The sequence below is a fragment of the Cetorhinus maximus genome, chromosome 23, assembly GCF_964194155.1.
Source record: "Cetorhinus maximus chromosome 23, sCetMax3.hap1.1, whole genome shotgun sequence".
In the NCBI taxonomy this organism is placed as follows: Eukaryota; Metazoa; Chordata; class Chondrichthyes; order Lamniformes; family Cetorhinidae; genus Cetorhinus; species Cetorhinus maximus.
The window spans coordinates 8,297,687-8,321,304 of NC_135901.1; the positions used below are offsets into that span (position 1 = coordinate 8,297,687).

A 23,618-nucleotide genomic window follows, 5' to 3' on the forward strand; every position below is an offset into this window, starting at 1 on the left:
ATGTATTTCTGGTATCATCCTTGTAAATATTCTCTGCTCCCTCTCCAGTGTCTCTCTATTTGTTTTATAAAATGGTGACCAGAGCTGTACTCATTACTCTCAGTGTGGTCTGACCAGGGTTCCAGGCAGCTTTAGCAGAACTTCCCCACATTCCAATTCCATTCCTCAAGAAATAAAACCTAGTGCTCGATTTGCTCATTTTATGGCCTTGCTCTGAATGATACAATTATACTCAGAGATCTCTTAGTTCCTTTTTTCCACCCAGGCTCACACCTTCCAAGTAATAAATGACCTCCTCATTCTTCTGACCAAAATCTACTACCTCACATTTAACTGTGTTCAACTTCATTTTGTGTGCTCCTGAAATCAAGGGGCTGAGGGCAGTGGTGTGGTGTGGTGCTAATATCACTGCATCAGTAATCCCGAGATTCAGGCTAATCCTCTGGGGGCATGGGTTCAAATCCCATCACAGCAGTTGATGGAGTTTAAATTCAATTAATGAATCTGGAATTGAAAGCTAGTCTCAGTAATCGATAGTTGTAAAAATCCATCTGGTTCACTGATGCCCTTTAGGGAAGGAAATCTACCATCCTTACCTGGTCTGGCCTACATGTGACTCCAAACTCCCACAACAATGTAGTTGACTCTTGTGCTGAGCAACCCATCAGTTCAAGGGCAACAAGGAATGGGCAACAAATACTGGCCTTTCCAGTGACCCCCCACATCCCATGAAAGAACAAAAATAAAATTCTGACCCCTTCAGCTCCCCACACCTACATCACTCCACTATTGGCGGAGGCGCTTTCACCCTGCTGAGGTCCTCGGGGCTTGAATTCCCTCACTAAACCTGTCTCCTTCTTACCTTTTCGACCCAGCTTTTGATTCTCTGTGAAGGGTCTCGGGACATTTTAATCTGTTCAAGGGTAAATCCAAGTTGTTGTTGTCACTGCCTGACATTGGGAGACTCCAGAATGTTACACAAACGCTTGGAAATTTTCAGACTGGAAACATCACTTTCAGTCAGGAACAGGTCGCAGTTTCACACCAATCTCTGATTTAACAGTTTGTTTGGTAAAATATCACCATCTAATAATCTTCATGAGATGTTAAGAAATTCATTGAATATTAATAGAAACAGCTCTCGTACTCTCTGTTACGAAGAAAGCTTCCACAGCGGCTTGCTGGGTGACAAACACAGGACAGGCCTGTTATCTCTACCAAGGACATCTCTCTATCAATGTCCCTGAAACAAGAGATCTCTAACCCTGATCAGGTTGGATCTGATGACCCACATGTAAACCAACTGTCTGAGTGAAGTTTAAACAGGCTCGAGAGGGAACATCATTTTGGACAGTAAAGGTTTTTTCAAACTGATCCATAATGATCTGGCTTCAGATTAACACCAAACACTTGGACTAGATCCAGAAGAATGAGAACAGAAGAGGCTGCCACATCAAGCTGCAGAGATCAGCTTCATCTGTCCGATCATCCAATCCAGGACCAGTAAACCATCCAGAGGAGACTGTCACCTCCAGCCATGGAGATCAGCATCTCCCTGATCCGGGACCAGTAAACCATTCCGAGGAGACTGTCACCTCCAGCCACAGAGATCAGGATTGGTAAACCATTCTCAGCTGTTACAGGTTGTGTATCTTTTCTGAATATTTAACTGATGTATCGTATCTAAATGTTGCCTCTTAATAAAATGCTGAAAAATCACCAATGACTTCAACAGCTCCCTTTTTGGGTAATCTGTGACTTCTGGACTAAAATCTTACACTTTCCAGCATTCACACTTGCTCTTCTTGACTCCAAATACAGTTATAAAGGAGCCTTCTGTTCCATGCCTGGAGCTCTGAACTATGGAAGAGAGTGGCTGGGACACATTTCTTACACACCTCAGGATTAATACAGAGGTTAATACAGTGATTAATACTGGATGTGGCTAACAGTAGCAAAAACAGCAGAATCCAACTCCTGCAGACACTCGTGAATTCTCCGGTGTCTCAGTAGACGTTTTAAGTCAGTGAATCCATTTCCACACTCGGAGCAGGTGAACGGTCTCTCCACAGTGTGAATTTGCTGGTGTCTCAGCAGATCATTGCTGCTTTTGAAGCTCTCCTCACAGTCAGAACATTTAAAGGGTTTCATAGCAGAGTGAATACGCTGGTGTTTCAGCAGGTTGTATGACTGAGTAAATCCCTTCCCACATGCAGAGCAGGTGAACGGCCTCTCCCCAGTGTGAACTCGCTGGTGTACAGTGAGTTCAGATGATCGCCTGAACCCAGTCCCACAGTGAGAGCATCTGAACGGTCTCTCGTCTGTGTGAACACGTTGATGGCATATCACTTCCCCAGAACTTTTAAAGCACTTCCCACAGTCTGGGCATTTAAAAGGTCTTTCATTTGTGAGGACTCGCTGGTGTTTCTGCAGGTTAGATGTAGCAGTGAATCCCTTCCCACATGGAGCAGGTGAATGACTTCTCCCCACTGTGAATGTGTTGGTGTCTGAGAAGATATTTTTTGCTTTTAAATTTCTTCTGACAGTCAGAACATTCAAAAGGTCTCTGATCAGTGTGAACATACTGGTGTGTCAGCAGGCTGGACGACTGAGTGAATCCCTTCCCACAATTGGAGCAGGTAAATGGTCTCTCCCCAGTGTGAGCGCGTCGATGAATTTCCAGCTCAGAAGGGTAACTGAAACCCTCCCCACAGTCCCCACATTTCCATGGTTTCTCCATAGTGTGGGTGCCTTTGTGTCTCTCCAGATTGGATGATCAGTTGAAGCCTCATCCACATACAGAATATGTGTGTGGTTTCTCTCCACTGTGAATGGGGTAATGTTTTACAGGTTGTTTAACTGGTTAAGACTCTTTCCACAGTCAATTCACTGGAACATGCTTACATGGGTGTGTGTGTCTTGGTGCTTTTCCAGTCACACTGATGCTTGAAATCTTTTCCCACGGGTAAACAGACAAACATTTCTCCTGCTACACTCAAAGGCGGATAATATTCAGGTCCTGATGAAACAAGTGGCTCTGTCAGATCTTGCTGTGATGTTTGGTTTGAGCTTTCCATTTTCAAATCCTCCCTTTCTGATATGCTGTAAAAGGAGTTTACAAAAGTTAGCGCTGTCAGGAAAGACCAGAAATTCAGAGTGAAAAATTCTAGTTTCTATGAAGCATTTTTTTCTCTCTTGGTTCCCCGAAGGTTTAACACCCTGTTTCACATACGTTCCCCTCTTATCTCCTGATGACTGGGATGCTGAAGTTCCACCAATTCTCTGTTCCCCAACAAGATGGCCAAACATGCACTCCGCTCGCTGAAGCAGCCCACCTTCATAAGATTGTGAGAAATAACAGCAGCAGAGGCCATTCGGCCCATCAAACCTGCTCAGTGAGATCATGGCTGATTTGATTCTGGCCTTCACGCCACATTTCTCCTCGCACCCATAACCCATGACTGCCTTGTGGATCAAAAATTAATGCAGCTAACTCAGCCTTGAAAATGTGCAATGACCCAGCCTTCACTGATCTCTGGGGAAGTGAAATAAAAACAAAAAACTACTGCGGATGCTGGAAATCCAAAACAAAAACAGAATTACCTGGAAAAACTCAGCAGATCTGGCAGCCTCGGCGGAGAAGAAAAGAGTTGACGTTTCGAGTTCTGTTGAAGGGTCATGAGGACTCGAAACGTCAACTCTTTTCTTCTCCGCCGATGCTGCCAGACCTGCTGAGTTTTTCCAGGTAATTCTGTTTTTGTTTTGGATTTCCAGCATCCGCAGTAGTTTTTTGTTTTTATTTCACTTCCCCAGAGAAGTGGGGAAGTGAATTCCATCTTACAATGCTGCACAGGCCAATGGGTCCCTGAGTCCCCGCCCACTGCCTCTTACCTCACCAAGATGGCCGCCCAAGAGCCCCCTCATTGAACAAGCCCCGCCTTCCTCTCCCAAGATGGCGGCGGCCTGTTGCCCGGGTAATCGGATTCTCCTTTGCCTTCACCTATCACTGGCCTCCTATCCAGCTTCACCAGTCCCACGCCGCACCCCCGCCCCCACCGCCCCGCCCTTTAACATATATATTTCACCACATTTCTACTTCTCTTCAATTCTGAAGAAGAGTCATACGGACTCGAAATGTCAACTCTGTCTTTCTCTTCCCAGATGATGTCAGACCTGCCGAGTTTTTCCTGCAATTTTTGTTTTAATAACCCGGGTCTGTCACTGGGGAGGAAGCCCCGCCTCCCGGATCCGCCCCGCCCCGACTCGCAAGATGGCGGCCAGTGAGCCCGCTGTCCTCGGGCCTGTCACCGCGGGGTAAACGCGGGGTTTCGGGCCTCTTATTCGGGGTCTCAGGCCTACCCCAGAAGTTGATCCAGTTCCCAGTCCAGCCGCGGTTTCCATTCCTACCCTGTGCCCACAATCTCCTCCCGCCTCCCAAACCGTCCGCTCCTCCTCACTCTGTCACCATGACTGAAACTGAGCATGCTCAGAGCGCACACCCACACTGCACCTGCGCACTGGACTCCTATAGTCATTGATAGGGGACCTTCTGGAGCGCGGGCTGTTCTGGGTAAATAAGCCGCCATTGATAGCTTGAATGCGGGCAGAGAATGTAATGTTTCGGCATCCCAATTAAGGTCAGTTCGAGAGGCACAATACATAAAATAAACACTTTATTATGTGGAAACCCGAATGTCTGGACCCTCCTCCCTGATGTAATCTATGCAATCACCACCACATCCACCCGCAATTTCAGATTGGAAGAAGGTTCAAAGTGATGATCCAACACCGTTATTCATCATTTACACTACGGACCGGGACTTGGGAACAATGAAAATATTGGCAGCTGATGCCAAACAGCATTTCTAACACTGAGGAAGAATGTAACATAATACAAGAAGACATTAGAACACCTGCAGACTGGTCGTTAAGTGGCAAATGAACTTCAACAACGAGGGGATGAATGGCCGACTCCTGCTCATTGCCCATATATTCGTGCAATAAGCAATGATATACCGTGGGAGCAAAAATACAAACATTGCCTAGACCTTAGAGAATAAAAAACTGAATGGTGAAGAAGAGAAATGCAATCTCTAGAAAGAGATGAATAATGAAAAACGTTATTGCAAGTCAGCAAATCAAATAAAAATGTTCACAAAAGGCCTGGATTTATTTCCAGGGGTACCAAATTAAGAAATAATTAAATATTGTTCAAATTGGTTAGGACCATGTAGGTATTTCTGGTCTCCATACAATTAAAAAGTCAAATAAGCATTGGAGCTTGTGCACAAAGGATTTTTAAGGATGATATCCTCACTGAGCGGTTACAGTTATTGGGAAAATTAAAAGGATAGGGCTTTGTTCTTTAGAAAAGTGAAGGCTTAGATGTGACCTGCCAGAGGATTCTTTAAACTATGAATGGGTTGTACGGGGTAGAAGTGGAGCCAATGTTTCCATGGGGGAGGGGGGGGGGGATCAAAAACCAGGACCATATCTTCAAGATAGTTCCTAATAAGACCAACAGGAAAATAAGGAGAAATGTCTTTAGTCAGAGAGTAGTTAGAATGTGAAATTTACTACCACAGGAAGCAGTTGAGGTGAAGTAACTTAGTTGCTTTCAAAGGAAACTAGATGAGTACACGAGAGAAAGGAGATTAGAAAGAAAAGCTGAAAGGCTGAAGTGAGGGAGATGGAATGGAGTGAGATACTTTGAAGATAACCATGAAAACAAATGAGTTGCTTCAAATAGTCTGTTTCCAGACTCGATGTTCTCTGTAATTCAATGTCATCTCCTATCAAATCCTGATCATCATGTTCCACATCCATCACTTGTACTGCACATGCTCAGAGTACAACCCAGTGCTGAGTAATCACACTGGGCTCTGCAGTCACTGATGGAACATATTCGGCCACGTGGAGAATTATGGATTGTAACAGTGTCATTGAAAGCCCAATTGGTGAACAGGCATTTTTTTTATAGATCGAGGTTGGGCTGAAAGGCCTGTTACTGTAATGGAATCATACGTGGCAGAGGTTGGTTAATGCTCAGGTCTGTACAGCTGCGGCCCATGAGGTGGATTAATACTCAGGCCTATAAAAACCCACCATCCTAAGTTCAGTTACCCTCACTACCAACTCCATCCCTCTCCCTGCCACATTCTGAGGCTGGACCAGATCCATTGCAACCTTAGTTTCCGATCTGACTCTGAGCTGAGGGATGAGCTACCGATGACATATCCTCTCCATCATGAAGATCGCCTCCTTCCAACTCTATATCTGTTGTCTCCATCCCACGCCAACCCATTTGCTACTCATCCACATCATTGTTACCTCCAGACTCGACTATTCCACTGCCCTCCTGGCTGGTCTCCCAACTTCCACCCTGCATAAGCTTACGCTCCTCCAAAACTCTCCTGGGTGGACAGCAGTCCAGTGGGGATAGGGTAAATAGAGATGAAGCTGGGTCTCATGAACAAGATGAGCTTGTGAGAAGATAAGAGGATATAAGAGAGAAACTAAAGAAAGATGTGAGTTCAGGGCTGGGGCTGGTCAGATCTTTGGAGGAAGTTTAGCCCAGTGAACTAATGGAGTGGAGGGAAGCAGCAGAGGCAGCTGATCAGAATGTCCCAATCTTAGAGACAAAGAAGTCCATAAGCTCTTCTGTTGTCAGAGGTGAGGATGGAGAAAACAGGGGAGAGAGAGAACATTTCAAAAGGAACAAACTTGTATTAGGGATATTTAAATGACTCATCACTCTGTTAACATCAAGTTGATTTATTTGACTTTTATCCAGAATATTAACATATATAACTGGGCTAGAGCTTCTTAACATCAGTAGAAACATATCCCAATGCTATTTTTGTTTTAAGACAAGGGATGGAAAAATATCTGGAAGGTCAATGCAACATGAGGACTGTATTCATTGATCTACAGAAGACTTATGACCGGGTGCCCAGGGAGGAAGTCTTGAGATGTGTTAGAATTCATGGAGTCCCTGAGGAGCATGTACGACTATTACAGGACATGTCCAAGGAGTGCCAAGCCAAGAGTAAGAAGCAGTATGGAGGGAGAGAGAGAGTTTCAATGTCAAAGTTGAATTGCATCAAGGATGGACACTGAACCCCTTCCTCTTCCTGATGGCCGCGGATGTTCTAACTGAGCAAGAATAACAGGAAATGCCATGGTCAATTATATTTGCAGATGACATTGAGCAATGTGGTGAGGATGATGAGAACATGACTGAGTACGTAGGAAAATAAGTTGTGAAGAGGACATAAGGAGGTTACAAAGGGATTTAGTTAGGTTAAGTGAGTGGGAAACGATCTGGCAATATAATGTGGGAAAATGTGAAATTGTCCCTTTTGGCAGGAAGAGTAAAACAGCATATTATCTAAATGATGAGAGATTGCAGAGCTCTGAGATGCAGAGAGATCTGGGTGTCCCAGTGCATGAATCTCAAAAGGTTAATAAGCAGGTACAGCAAGCAATTAAGAAAGCTAATAGAATGTTATTGTTTATTGCGTGGGGAATTGAATACAAAAGTAGGGAGGTTATTGTCCAATTATACAGGGCACTTGAGTACTGTGTGTAGTATTGGTCTCCTTTTTAAGGAAAGATGTAAATGGAAGCAGGACAGAGGAGGTTTACTGGACTAATACCAGGAATGGGCAGGTCATCTTATAAGGAAAGATTGGACAGAGTGACCTTGTATCCGATGGAGTTTAAAAGAGTAAGAGGTGACTTGATTGAAACATACAGGATCCTGAGGGGTGTTGACACGATGGATGTGGAAGCATGTTTTCTCCTATGAGAGAATCAAAACTAGGGGCCACTGTCTAAAAAGAAGGGGTCGCTCATTTAAGTCAGAGATGAGGAGAATTTTTTTCTCTTAGAGGGTAGTGAATCTTTGGAACTCTCTTCCTCTAAATGCAGTGGAAGCAGAGTCTTTGAATATGTTTAAGGTAGAGTTAGATATATTCTTGATTAACAAGTGGGTGACAGGTTATCTTGGGGGGCGGGGAGTTGTAGGTGGGAATGTGGAGGTAAGGTTACATTCAGATCAGCCATAATCTTATTGAATGGCGGAGCAGGCTCGATGGGCTAAGTGGCCTACTCCTGCCCCTAATTCATATGTTTGTATCAATATCTGGGAAACTGGAGAAATGCACTGGAAGACACAGGTATAAAGATTAGTTTTGTTTTTATTCTTTCATGGGATGTGGGAGTCGCTGACAAGACCAGCATTTGTTGCCCATCTCTAATTGCCTTTGAACTGACTGACTTGCTCGGTCATTGCAGAGGGCAGTTAAGAGTCAACCACATTGCTGTGGGACTGGAGTCACATGTAGGCCAAACTGGGTAAGGACAGCAGATTTCTTTCCTAAAGGACATTAGTGAACCAAAGACCCAATCTATGGTCTGTCAGAAAAGCTCTGAAGAAGGGTCATTCGGATTTGAAACATTAACTCTGATTCTCTCTCCACAGATGCTGCTAGACTTGCTGTGTTTTTCCAGCATTTTCTGTTTTTGTTTCAGATTTCCAACATGCGAAGTATTTTGCTTTTATCTATGGACTGTCAGTTCGAGTCCAGGGAAGAGAATCAGAGTGATGGTGTAAGATTAGAGGCAAAGGCTTGGAGAATGTGAATAGCTTCAAGTACCTGGGGTCAGTGATGGCAGGAGATGGAAGTATGGAAACTAGGAAATGGATTAGCTCTGGTTGGAGTAATTGGAAGAAGTGCAGTGCAGTGTGATTTGATAGAAAATTGTCACTGAAATTGAAAAAGAAGAATCTACAGGGCAGTTGTGAGACCGGCCTTGTTATACAGAGCAGAAACTTGGGCAATCTCAAGAAGAGAAGAACAATGCCTGGATACTAATGTGATAGAGATACTGAGATGGATGTGTGGAGTGACAAGAAAGGATACAATCAGGAACCAGTACATCAGGGGGTCAGTGAAGATTGTGGAAACATCAATGGAAGTAGCTGAGAAGAGATTGAAATGGTCTGGTCTTCATTTGTGGAGAGAGAGAGGAAATGTGGTGAGGTGAGTAATGGACATGGGACTGTCAGGAAGAAGGGGAAGGTCTAAGACCAGATGGAAAGATGCGGTGGCCAGAGACAGAAATGCAGTAGGATTTGATCCGAATGTTATTCATTGCGATACCCTGCCCCAATCTCGACATCACAGCGAAAAATGACTATTCGCTTATTTGATTTTTGATGGCGGGTTCTATACCCAGCATTCCGAGCGGTAGTGAATGTTCCCTATCCACGCCTCAAGAGAGTAGTGCGCAGGCGCAGTGTCGGGTGCATGCCCAACACGAGGGATGGCGATTGGGCGAGATGCTTCTTTGTCTCATCTGCAGCCGGTAAGAAAAGGGAAATGCAGAGGCAGCGGTGGAGTCGGCGGGTGGACAGGGAAGGTTTTTAAACGCCTGGTGAAGCCCTCAAATCTGGAATACGGACCTGCAGCTCCCGCGTTTGCAGCTTTTAGTCTATTTCCAGAGAACAAGCCCAGGTTAACGGCTGCCATCTTGATTCAAGGGGGCGGGTGAATGTGCGGCCATATTGGTGATGTAACAAAGTGGGCGGGGTTTCAGGATTTGTGTTCCCAACCGGGTCCTAGTGCTGTTTTGTTTAAAGGGGCACGTATATAGTGCAGGGCTGCAGTCCCCGTATTGTTACTGGAATGAGTTACACAACTTTTGGTTACACTTCAGCCCCAGGCTCCTAATCTTTGACTGCCAAGTGTGGAGGGGTGCGGGTGGGTAAGTCAGAGGATCTTCTCATTGTTACAGACAGAATTTAGGTGGTCCCTTCCAGTCCATAATCAGGATGTTTGTGTGTCATTTCCTTACCTTCTGAGTGACTTTTTCTTAATTTAAAATAAATTCCAGCAGTAGGCTTTCTGGTGATTTTTAAAAGTAAAACAGGTTATTTATTGTCACACTCTTGCCCTGGATGTTTAAATGCAACATCTCAAACACTCTTCTCACCCACAGTATCTCACACACAGAAGTTAGATACAGATGAAGTTAAAGCCGTAATTATATAAATGGAATTTATAACTCAGTCTTTATATCAGTACGGGCCTGTTGTCTTCTTGGCTGAGCTGTTCCTTTAGTTGGAGTGAAGGTCTTTTAGAAGCAAATAATTCTCATCAAACTGTGCATCCTTTTGTCAATGAACAGCCAGGAGATTGGTTCTCAGGTAGGCTTGGAAGCTGGAACAAGTACAGTACTTTGGCTGCATTGGTAGACTTTCAGCTATGATGGTTCAGTTGTTTCAGATGTTTCCTGGTGCTTCAGATGTCTTTCAGACACAGATTTGCTTTGTTGAGGTTGTATTATACTGCAGTCACTGACAGTCAATTCCAGTCACAAGACTGCAGGGTTAACACTTCTGGGGTCCAGACCACCATGAAACAAAAGAAGTTGATAATGGTCATTCACTCTTATCTCTGCCCATCCTTGAGCTCAAATATCATCCTTTATTAGATATGGCACCCTGAGACCGACAGTATAGAGACTTCATATTCCCCACATGCTTGTTCATCCTTGCACAGTGAGATGTTTAAACTTCACAGGTGCCTATGAAGTTCCCTTATTCAGCTCCATGTTTAACTAAATATTGGCCACGGAATCGAACGCTGTTCACAGTTTAATGTCCGTAGTCACATGTTAAGTTGCAGCCATCTTAACAGAGTTTTGTGGCCAGTTTCACAAAGTATGACCTTACACTCTCTAATATCGAGTATCTCATGCTTGTACTGAGCGTGATGTCCTGGACCTGGTTAAAACAGTCATTTGTAGATCCAGGATGGGTGAGTCCCATGGGGAGGGTGGTGGGGGGAATCACTCTGGCCACCAACCTATTTTCCATGGTCTTGTCTGTGCCCAGGTGGCCCTGGAGAGGGAACAGTGTCCACTGGTATACTTGGTACATTCCACAACTGGTGGGCACTTCAGGGTACAGAGTGTCTCAGACACTGGAAACAACATTCTGGTTTAGCTGGGAAAGTTCCCTTTGCTTTTGTTGGGACTTTGTTGCTGATTTTGGTTTCTTTTAGTTTGATTGGGCAACATGCTAGGAGGAAACAAGGAAGAGGAAAAAATGTTCCATAGAAACTAGAATAATCTGTTCTGAATTTCTATCCTGCACTGACAGTGATGACTTTTGTAAACTCCTTTTACAGGATATTAGAATGGGAGGATTTGCAGAGGAAAATATCAAATCAAACATCATGTCAAGATCTGACAGTCACTCGGTTCATCAGGACCTGAATATCATTGGCCATTGAATGTGGAAGGAGAAATGTTTGTCTGTTCTGTCTTTCGGAAAAGATTTCAACCATCAGCGTGAATGGAAAAGTACCGAGACACACACACATCCGAGTGAGAGTGTCCAAGTGCACGGACCGTGGAAAGAGCTTTAACCAGCTACACTGCCTGAAAAAAAAATCACACCATTCACAGCGGGGAGAAAACGTGCACGTGTTCTGTGTGTGGACGAGGCTTCCATTGATCATTCAGCCTGGAGAGACACGAGGACACTGGCACCATTGAGAAACCGTGGAAATGTGGCAACTGTGGGAAGGGCTTCAGATCCCCATCCGTGCTGGAAATTCATCGACACAGTCACACCAGGGGGAGACCGTTCACCTGCTCCGTCTGTGGGAAGGGATTCACTTGTTCATCGTACCTGCTGAGACACCAGCAAGTTCATAAGTGACTGCAGGAGTTGGATTCTGCTGTTATTCTGTGTTATGCTGTTACCATGTTCATTCTGACAGCTGGAGTTTGTTTCAGTTGATGTTAATAATCTCTGTAACTAGGTTCGAGTTTAATATTCTGGATATAGGTTAAATAAATCAGCTTTGTGTCAAACACAGTGTTCGAGTCCTTGATTTCTCTAAGAGGAGACTGACTGATATCCTGTTACCGTCTGTTTCATTTTTGGGCCTTTTCTCCTTTGTTAATGGAAACTTGTATTGAAATAGCACCTTTCACAACATCAGGATGTCCCAAAGTGCTTTACAGCCAATTAAGTTCTTTTGAAGCGTAGTCACTGCTGTAATGGAGAAAGTGCAGTCGCCAATTTATGCACAGCCATTTTCCACTAATAGAAATGTGACTTTGACCAGGTAATCTGTTCAATGATGTTTGTTGAGGGATAAATATGAAGCAGTACAACAGGGAGAACTCCCCTGCTCTTTGGAATAACACTATTGGAATTTTTACACCAACTGAGAGGGCAGATGGGGCCATAGATGAATGTCTCATCTGGAAGATGGGACCTCTGACAGTGCAGTGCTCCCTCAGTACTGCATCAAAATATCAACCTGGATTTTATGCTCATGTTTCTGGATGTGGATTTGAACCCACAACCACCTGACTCAGATATAAGAATACAATCACTGAGCCACAACTAACACTTCATCATTAGCCAGGTTATTTCAGTCCTCATACCTTCGGTTACTCTCATGGACGAGTGTAAGATTTTACTGTGGGAGTCACAGATTACCCAAAAAGTGGGTCGAAGTACTAGGTGATCTTAAAGCATTTTATTAAGAAGCAACAATTTAGATATGATACATCAGTTAAATAGGCAGAAAGAACATACAACCCGTAACAGGTGAGAATGGTTTACTGGTCCCGGTGTGAACAAATGGATGGGGATATGCAGGGGGGGAACCTGATCTCCATGGCTGGAGGTGACAGTCTCCTCGGAATGGTTTACTGGTCTCGGATCAGGGGGATGCTGATCTCCGTGGCTGGAGGTCGCAGTCTCCTCGGAATGGTTTACTGGTCCTGGATCAGGGGGATGCTGATCTCCATGGCTGGAGGTGACAGTCTCCTTGGAATGGTTTACTGGTCCTGGATCAGGGGGATGCTGATCTCCGTGGCTGGAGGTGGCAGTCTCCTCGGAATGGTTTACTGGTCTCGGATCAGGGGGATGCTGATCTCCGTGGCTGGAGGTCGCAGTCTCCTCGGAATGGTTTACTGGTCCTGGATCAGGGGGATGCTGATCTCCGGGGCTGGAGGTGACAGTCTCCTCGGAATGGTTTACTGGTCCTGGATCAGGGGGATGCTGATCTCCAAGGCTGGAGGTCGCAGTCTCCTCGGAATTTTTTCAAACGTTACAAATCACACCTGCACACTCACATCGGTATGCTAGTATCATGCCACATATGCTCCTTCTGATACAAACCACTCTTGAACTTTCATGTGATCTTATTGAAAGATCAAACAGGGCATCTGACTGAAGATCTTTGCTTATGGTTCTGATGCCTTGGGTAGTGGCCAGACTATCAAATGCAGTTTTCTTAAGAGTTCAGAGGCAAGGATACAAACAAAGAAAGCTATCAATTTACTCATCCCATCGAAACTTCTCTGAGTTTCACTAGAATGTACATGGCTACCAGATTGATCTATTCTATTGAAGTGTACCCGAGGTAGGGAGAGGGGGTTATTCCAATTCCCATTTGGTGGTATAACTTACTCTATCTTTTATTCTCAGTGGGGCATCGCATTAATTACCATTCTATCTCATTCATGAGCCATGGAGGAACTTTGCCATCCAATTTAATATTCTCATAATATGGTGTAATTGGATCAGAGAAAGAAGTCTAGGTACTTGCAATCAGTTTGGAGATAACTCCCATTCTCAAGTACTTTGTCTTTAAAGATAACACATGGGATAAAGCCAAATTTTTAGTTCAAAACATCACGTCATTGGAAAGGGTTAACTTTTCTGCATGTTTGCAAAAGCACAGAGCAAACATTCTCAAATGTGCACAATTGTGGAAACGTTACATAACTTCTTCAGATCAACGATGAATGAAACTACCATTTTAAACTTATTTTTCTAATCATTTGTTTAAATTTTTTTATCTTTGCCCAAATTTTATTATTTTGTTTGATTCTCTCTTCAAGTATTTTTCCAAATGACTGTGTTAGAACTGAGGAAAAATAAAATTTAAAAAGTTAGCTTTTACTGTTAAACAAAAGATTCAACCTTCTTAGACCAACAAGAGTTAAAGGAGGTGGAGCTTTCCACTGGTTATGTTTCAACTCTGAAACATAACTTGAAACCTAAAGTGTTTCTTCCATGAAGCAAACCTTTCAATGCCTGTTACAATTGTACAAGTGCATTGTAATTCGTACTTAAAGATTTACTTTCACTGAGTAATTATAACGTTTCACTTCTCTCAGCACCTAAGTTGGTGGCATTTTCGCTTAAATGCCAAATGGTTCCAAATTTTTTAGTTCTTTCTTGAAAGAATTTTTGAATCTTTGAGATTTGCGAGCAATGCCCTGCATTAACAATGACTGGACGGTGTTTCGAATGTATGGTATACTCTCAGCAGGGTAAGGACACTTCTTCATGGGAGGATGTTTCAGTCTGCTAATATCTTCCAGTTTGGTCATGTCTCCACAACCATGTGAATGCACCTGGCACAGATTCGAGAACTGCCTGGACCTCAGGATCACCAGAGGTGACGGGTTCGTGCTCCTCTGCAAAGCCTGATAAAACTTGGGGCACACCTTTCATGGGGTCGGGGGGAAGATCGTGGATTATTGATGGCCTTCATTATCAATACCGATAATGCAGAATACCGATCTCCCACTATCATGTCAGAGAGGGGAAACAACTCTGTGGGAGCCCTGCTAAAGTCACTGGGAGTCTGGAGATATGTGCCTGGGGTACCTGATACACTATGACAGCCAGCAAAACTCTGTTACTAATTCACCTAATCTCTATCACTGCCTCCATTCTTTCCAGCCACTGATCAACAGGATCAGGACTCTCCTGTGCAGGGGGAGGGGGAAAGCAGGACTCACAGTTACTGTCAGTATCCACACTGCACCTATCGTGACAGTGACGGGCATAGTGGACCAGTTGGTTACAATTAGGATGATGCACTGGGTCATCCCTTCCTGGCATGAAGTTCCTGGATGGTCCAGATTTCTGGCCAGGCAAGGGTCTTCCTCTTCATCGGTGCTTGTGGAGTTATCACGGGTCTGTTCGTGGACCCATGGGAATGTTGAAACAACTTGTTCCAGGTCATTGCCATAGTGTCATAAACACCCCACATGCTACAGACTCATGGCTGGAGCCCTTTCAGAAAGAGACCCTTGAAGCTGAAGGAGTGAGAACAGTTTACTGTCCCGGAGAACAAACAGATGGATGATGCAGAGTAAGTGCTGGGCTCTGTAGCTGATGGCAGCGGACTCTTCTCAACAGTTTGCTGGTGTGAGCCAAAGTGTGGGTGTTGTACTGGAGCCAATGTGGATCAGTATGGAATTTTCTTCCTAGTCAAAGAGATTTTTTTTTCCTCTCAAGAGCCTGTGTTAACCTTTACACAGTCATTGGGGAGGCGGTGGAGTAGTGGTATTGTCACTGGACTGGTATTCCAGAGAGCCAGATTAATGCTCTGGGGACCTGGGTTTGAATCCCACCATGGCAGATGGTGAAATTTGAATTCATTAAAAAAAAACTGATGCCCATGAAATCATTGTCATAAAAAACTCATCTAGTTCACTAATGTTCTTTAGGGAAGGAAATCTGCTGTCCTTATCTGGTCTGGCCTACATGTGACCCCAGACCCACAGTGATGTGGTTGATTCTTAAAATGCCCTCTGAACAAGGGCAATAAATGCTGGCTGAGCCAGTGACATCTCCATCCTATGAATGAATTGAATTTAAAAAAACCACAGACAGCTGCTTTACATCTGGGTCATGGGATCCAGTGGTATCAGGGTTAGAAATGTCTTGCTTCAGGGCCTGTGCTAGAGACATGTCCTCAGACAACAGCCCTATCCATGCTTGTCAGCACCAAGCTGCTATGGAGTCTTTTTTCATAAGAAAGAGAGTTATTTCTACAATATTCAACAACTTACTTAAGATTTCTTACGGTTAATAGATGGTGATTTCCTACAGCCCATTACATGGATTGGACTTGTCTGCATTCCCACTCGAGGGATTTCTACCAGATGGGAGGGGTAATATTTGGGGACTCTCGATTCTGCACCAATTCCCATTCCCCTTCTTTCTGGTGGATAATGGAGTTGTCACTGTGTGTAATATGTATGTCAGTAAGAATTGTCAGCAAGGATTAATCAGCACTTTCTAATTGGAGATGTTAATCAGTGAAACCTTTCAGTCACTGATTTGTAGAGTTCGTACCAAAGATCAATTTAGGATTGAAGAAAAAGTTCATAATATTGTTCTGAACTAACTACTGATGCAAGTTCCTGAACTACAGGGAAGGTCACAGACAGCAGTTCTTAAAAATTGCAGCCCCTAGAACACAATTAGTTACAGTTACAAATATTAAACTCAAGCCCAGTTACCGGGAGTATTAACATCAGCAGAACCAAAGCTGAACTGTCAGAATGATTCAGTCCTGGATGTGATTAACTGAATAATCCAGTCCCTGCAGTCACTTGTGAACTCGCTGGTGTGCCAAAAGGTTGGATGAATTAATGAATCCCTTCCCACACTCGGAGCAGGTGAACGGCCTCTCCCCAGTGTGAATTCGCTGGTGTGTCAGTAGGTTTGATGACTTAGTGAATCCCTTCCCACACTCGGAGCAGGTGTACGGCCTCTCCCCAGTGTGAACTCGTCGGTGTGCAATGAGGTGTGATGAACTCCTGAACCTCTTTCCACAGTAAGTGCAGCTGAACGGTCTCTCCTCAGTGTGAGTTCGTTGGTGTGACAGGAGGCAGGATGAATCAGTAAATCCTTTTCCACACACGGAGCAGATGAACGGTCTCTCCCCAGTGTGAACTCGCTGGTGTATCAGCAGGTGGGATGACCGAGTGAATCCCTCCCTACACACAGTGCAGGTGAATGGCCTCTCCCCACTGTGAATTCGCTGGTGTGTCAGCAGGTTGGATGACTTAGTGAATCCCTTCCCACACACAGAGCAGGTGAACGGCCTTTCCCTTGTGTGAACTCGCCGGTGTGTAATGAGAGTGCCTGACTGCCTGAAGCTCTTTCCACAGAAAGTGCAGCTGAATGGCTTCTCCTGTGTGTGAATGAGTTGGTGTGACTGGAGACTGGATAATTCTGTGAATCCCTTCCCACACACAGAGCAGGTGAATGGTCTCTCCCCTGTGTGACTGCGTCGATGAGTTTCTAGCGTGGATGGGCATTTGAATCCCTTCCCACAGTCCCCACATTTCCACGGTTTCCCCATTGTGCCGGTGTCCTTGTGTTTCTCGAGGCTGGATGATCAGTTGAAGTCTCATCCACACAAAGAACACGTTTATGGTTTCTCCCCACTACAATGTGATGCTTTCTCAGGCTGCGTAACCGGTTAAAGATCTTTCCACAGTCAGTGCACTGGAACGCTCTCACTTGGGTGTGTGTGTCTTGCTGCTTTTCTAGTCACACAAATGTTTGAAATCTTCCCCCTCCCCGACTGAAGAGACAAATATTTATCATTCCACATTCGAAGGCCGATGATGCTCAGGTTCAAATGAATTGAGTGACTCTGTCAGATCTTGACGTGATGATTGGTTCAAGTTTCCCATCTGCAAACCCTCATCTAACCTGTAAAAGGAGTTTGCAAAAGTCATCACTGTCAGTCCAGGATAGAAATTCAGAAAAGACAATTCTACTTTCAATGGAACATATTTTCCTCTCTTGTTCCCCCAAAGCTGTAAATCCCCGTCCCACACCCTCTCCCTCCCCCCTGGGCTGAAATCCAAACCCATCTCACCATTTCTTTCCTCCACTCCCAGTTTTCTCCCTCCCTCTCCTCTGCCTGGGTTCAGTTCTCCAGCTCCTGTCTGCAGACTGACAATAAAATCAATGAGTCTTATTGGGGGTTTGGGGCCTCCAGCGGGTGTTTCTGAATCCTCCCCGCCCACCTCCCAGGGTTTCCTTCCTTCCCACAGATCAGATCCTGATTGATCTGAGCCCAAAGTGTAACCTCTTATTTCTTGTCCCCCCTCCCCCATCCTCTGATGTGAACCATCCTCCACTCGCTGCCCCAGGATGGCGGCCGTTAACCTGGGCCTGTTCCCGGGAGGGAGAAGCCCCGCAGCTGCAAACCAGGAGCTGACAATGATTCCTCGGGGTTTGCGGATCCACAAAGTGTTTCCAAATCCTCCCACCCACCGCCTCGCTCTGACCCCGCTTCTCCGGGACAATCAGGCGCCTCTTCCCGCAAGGCCATCAATCGCATTGCGCATGCTCCAGACTTCCCGACACTGCGCCTGCGTGCTGGTGTCCATTGGCACTGCGCATGCTCCAGCTCAAGATGCCTGGTTGATTCACAGCTGTTTTGCATCAATAGGAACTGGAGGCCCGAGCGTGATCGGCTGGTCCTCCAATCAATCGGAATGAACGAGAGGCGGGGCTGAGCCCGGATCTCCCTCATTGGCTGAAACTCTGCATCATTTTGAAAACTGAATTGTCTCAAACTCCAGGAGAAAACTGGACCTTTCCGTTGGTGGCTTTAAACAGATAAAACCCTGTGGGTGTGGAGCAAATATTTCAACAGTTCTTAGTGAAATGTGGGAACATGATGAAGCAATGCACAAGCAATTCAAGTCTGACTTCAAGGAATAACTGGGCAGACAGGGAATGTCACCATTGGAACAAGGAGAGCCCCTGGTTTCAATAAATGAACCGGCAGAAGAATTAGGACAGGTTAGAGAGAAGGGAGGATCCGGACATAAGAGGAGTGATGATCCCAGGCAGTGGAGGCACTCAGATCAAAGCCTCCCTGTACATGGACGATGTCGCCGTCTTCTGCTCGGATCCGCTGTCGGTGCGCAGACTGATCCACATCTGTGACCAGTTCGAACTGGCCTCGGGAGCCAAGGTAAATCGTGGGAAGAGCGAGACCATGTTCTTTGGGAACTGGGCTGACCGGTCCTTTGTCCCCTTCACTGTCAGGGCTGACGGCCTGAAGGTGCTGGGGATATGGTTCGGAGGGACCAGGGAATGTGTTAGAAACTGGAAGGAGCGAGTGTCTATGGTGAAAAGGAAACTTGGCATGTGGGAGCGACGCTCCCTCTCCATTGCGGGTAAGAACCTGGTCATCAGGTGTGAGGCACTCTCGCTGTTGCTGTACGTGGCGCAGGTCTGGCCCATTCCACGCTCCTGCGTGGTGGCGATCACCTGAGCCATTTTCCGCTTTATCTGGAGGTCGAAAATGGATTGTGTCCGCAGGGACACGATGTACAAGTCTCTAGATAAAGGGGGAAAAAAACGTGCCCAACATCGCCCTCATACTGATGGCCACTTTTGTGTGTGGCTGCATCAAGCGGTGCGTAGACCCTCAGTATGCAAACACCAAGTGTCACTACATGCTGAGGCTCTACCTGTCCCCGGTGTTGCGAAGGATGGGTCTGGCCACGCTGCCGCGGAACGCCCCAAGTAGTTGGACTGTGCCGTACCACCTGTCCCTCGTGGGAAAATTTATGCAGAGAAACACCTTTGACCACAAGTCCATCAGACAGTGGTCGGCACGTAATGTCTTAGAGGCCCTGTGGGAAAAGGAGATGGTGGATCCGGTGGGATGGTTCCCCGAGCAGACTGTCAAAGTCATTTGACAGAATGCCTCATCGCCAGAACTTTCCAACAAGCACCAAGACGTAGCTTGGCTGGTGGTGAGAAAGGCCCTCCCCATCAGATCCTTCCTACACGCCAGGAGTCTCACCCCCTCGGCACGTTGCCCTCGAGGTGGCTGTGGTGGGGAGGAGACCATTGTTCACCTCCTGGTGGATTGTGCCTTTGCAAAGAAGGTCTGGAGAGAGATGCAGTGGTTTCTGTTGAGGTTCAGCCCAAGCAGTTCTGTGACACAGGACTCTGTGCTCTACGGGCTGATCCCAGGGACACACACCGAGACAAGCATCAGCTGCAGCTGAAGGATCATCAACTCGGTGAAAGACGCTCTTTAGTCTGCCAGAAACTTGTTGGTCTTCCAGTGCAAAGAGTTGTCCCCGACCGAGTGTTGCAGACTGGCACATTCCAAAGTCCAGGACTAAGTGCTGAGGGATGCACTAAAGCTTGGGGCAGCCGCCGCAAAGGCGCAATGGGGAAGGGTCGCTTTCTGCCACAGTGCATCGAGGGGCTGGGAACTGTTTAAATCCCCTCAGGCTGTACAGCTCAAAATGAATGTCTGCAAATGATTGTAATATTCATTTATTGTATTGCTGCATTTCGTGATACACGTTGTAAAAGTTGAACCAGATTGTATTTTTGTGATGGTGATTTTGAAGAATTTGAAATGGTTTGAAATGTTGTTGAAGATATTGTGTGAATAAAGTATATTTTTGCAAAAAAAAAGGTTAGAGAGAAGGTTAATACCGTCATCATTCTGAACACAGACTATAAAGGAACAATTATGTCAAAGGAAATCTTATGTAGTATGTGTGGAGGGAGTGTGCTGAATCGGGTTGTAAGGGGTTAAATATTTTCTACATTAGAGAGTCATGTAAAAAAAAACCTGGAACTCAAATGTGAATATGGATTAGTGTTAAATGGGAAGATCTGGATCAATGTATTAATCCAGAAAGCCTTAAAATCAGACTGACAGTATGTCAGAACTAATCATATGAGCACCAATCCCATTGTTATCTGTTGATAAGACAGATGGAACTCTCGATGGAGACCATAGACATGTTGGAGGATGATATACACAGGAATTTGTGAACTATATGAGGATAATATTGAGGAGAAAGGAAGGGGTCTGGAAAGCAGCAGACACTTCATGTTATTACAAAATAAATGGGGACTGGTTGTATCGATATCAGGTTTTACACAGCACTCACATGCACACACTCACAGGCATACAGTGGGACACTACCAATCTGATCAGGCGGACAACATTTTGCCTGACACCAATCAACCTGATGGATATTGGGTTATGGGCCACAATGTTCTAGAAATTTAACTAAGCATTACCCTGCAGGGACTGCAAGCAGTTTTGGCCATCCAGTCCCACCCCTTTCTCTGAACTTTAAATCTACGGTGAACAACATTTGGGACAGAATCAATGACAAAGCGTTAACAATGAGCTGTCACCCTGGGTGATTAGCACACCCCCCCCACCCCCAACCACCCCCTCCCTCCCCCGGGAGATAGTGAAAAATACAGTTAACATTCCTGGATAATTACAGATTCTACTTTCCTCCTGGTATTAGAGATGGTGCTAATTCCCCTTATATTGATGGTCTGGTTGAAGGTCAGGCCATAGAGTAGAATGGATGGAAAGATGGCTACAAACTCCCTGTAAATCTAACCCTCTGATTTCGGTTTTGTTGCCATCTTTCCATCCATTCTGCTCCCTGGCCCTTCACTTCACATGGCCTGATTTTGGTCATCTTGTATATTGTACTTAATAAAAGCAAAGAACTGCAAATGCTGGAAATCCAAACCAAAAACAAAAATACCTGGAAAAACTCAGCAGGTCTGACAGCATCTGCGGAGAGGAACACAGTCAATGTTTCAAGTCCGAATGACTCTTCATCAGAACTAAGGAAAAATACTTTGTACTTAATGTTGTGGAGCAAGTTGGTTACAAAACAGAAAACAGACAGATGTTAAGAGTAGCTACTCAGACTGATAAAAGGATGGACCTGGTTGGAACTCCAATTTAAAAATTTGGGAGCAGAATTACAGTAAATCGCAGATAAGAATTCCCAAGAAACAAAACTTTGTAGCACAGTTCATTAAATATTTAATTCAATAGTAGACTGAACAATGCCACGAGGAAGTGATTAAGTGATATATTTATTAGTTAATTGATTATCAAATTCAGCTAATGCTGAAGAAAATTGCAACAAAATCCTCGTATCTAACATGTAAACATCATTAAAATAAGACATTTCTTGAAACTGCTGCAAGTCCCTTTCAATTAGAGGTAAATGACTATTTTGTAATTGTCCCAACAGCTAAACAGAACCTGTGAACTCCTCCATGTGTTATTTTGAAACAGACTTTAAACTATTTATTTTTAACTACATTTAACTTAAAGTTGCTATGGCAATACAAGCTGTTGGTAACATTGGCTTAAAGTAGTGGACTCAGGACAGCACCTTAAAAACTTCACAGAATAATCACCACAGTCATTTTTAAACTGGTGACTTAATCCTGTCATTTCAGTTTCAGTCAGGAACAGGGCACAGTTTTACATCAATCTCTGATTTAACGGCACGTTTCCAGACTGCCTGATTCAGGTTGTTCAACCACAGTTGTAAAACAGCCTTCTACTCAGTGCCATGGAGCTTTGAAACACGATGGTTATATAAAAAAAGAGGGTTAGATTTACAGGGAGTTTGTATTTTTCCATCCATTTTTCTATGTGGCCTTGGACTCCTCACAGCCTGACCTTCGCCATCTTTAGACTGTACAGAAATGTCTGGGACACATTTCTTACACACCTCAGGATTCACCCGCCTTTGGGTTTTGCTGTCAGTGAAGTGAGATGAGAAAGATCAAAGAGCTGTTTGTCCCTCTCGGTGTGACCCTGAAGGACTGAGACCAGGCTGAAGTTCTGTTCCTGCCATATGATCCTCCCCCATATTGTCCTTTCTGAGTTCCAACCAGATGAGGCTAAACACTCAGATGGGAAAGACAAAAATGTACAACAATCTGCAATATTAAAGAGCGGCCCACTTATATGGTTCATTAACATCAGCAGAAACAAAGCCAACTGTCAGAATAAAATAATTCAATCTTTCAAAAGTCTGGATAGTCAATTAAATCCCTCCCGATATGGGGAACAGACAAATGGACTCTCCCTTGTGTGAATGCATTGGTGCATCAGCAGGGCTGATGAATTAGGGAATCCCTTCCCACACATGGAGCCAGTGCACGGCCTCACCCTACTTTGACTGTGTTGAATTTCCAGCCTTGATGGGGAAATCCTACTTTTCAAATATCCTCTAAAAGGTGTTTACAAAAGTCAGTGCAGGATAGAAATTCAGAACAGACAATTATAGCTTAATTCCTTTTTATAATTTGTGCATGGGATGTGGGCATCACTGGCAAGGACAATATTTGTTGCCCATCTCTAATTGCCCTTGGAAGGTGATCGTGATCCAGTTCTGGAACTGCTGCAATCTATGTGGTGTAAGTGCAGTGACAGTGAAGGAATGAACTCTGACAAGAGAAAGGTTATGATGAAGCAGCTGAAGATGGTTGGACCTAGGACACCACCCTGAGGAACTCCTGCAGCAGTGTTCTGGGACTGAGATGATTGGCCTCCAACAACCATAATCATCTTTCTTTGTGCTATATATATTTCCAAGCAGAGTTTTCCACACTGATTCCAACTGAGTTCAATTTTACTGTGGTTCTTGATGCCTCACTCAGTCAAATGATGCTATAATGTTAGAGGCAGTCACCCTCACCTCACCTCTGGAATTCAGCTCTTTTGTCCATGTTTGTACCAAGGGCTGTAATAAGATCTGGAGCACTGTGGCCCTGGTGGAACTGAAACTGAGAATCAGTGAGTAGGTTTTTTATGAGTAAGAAACCAGAACTAGAGGAACAATGAGTTCAGAAAATCAGAAAATGATACGATTCAGGCAGAGGTCATTCAGCTCATCATACCCATTCTGGCTCCACTTGTCTGCCTTTTGTCTGCTGA

The 23,618-nt window shown here is 44.9% G+C and overlaps 1 protein-coding gene across 1 annotated transcript in view; it reads right to left on the reverse strand.

Moving 5' to 3' along the window:
• Window positions 1–23,618, reverse strand: part of LOC144697774 (uncharacterized) — a 59,676-nt gene that overhangs the window by 16,282 nt on the left and 19,776 nt on the right. Inside the window, 3 exon segments of the mRNA XM_078569771.1 lie at window positions 1,937–2,398; window positions 2,481–2,648; window positions 16,528–17,036. Of these exon segments, the coding sequence (XP_078425897.1) occupies window positions 1,937–2,398; window positions 2,481–2,648; window positions 16,528–17,036 (1,139 nt within the window).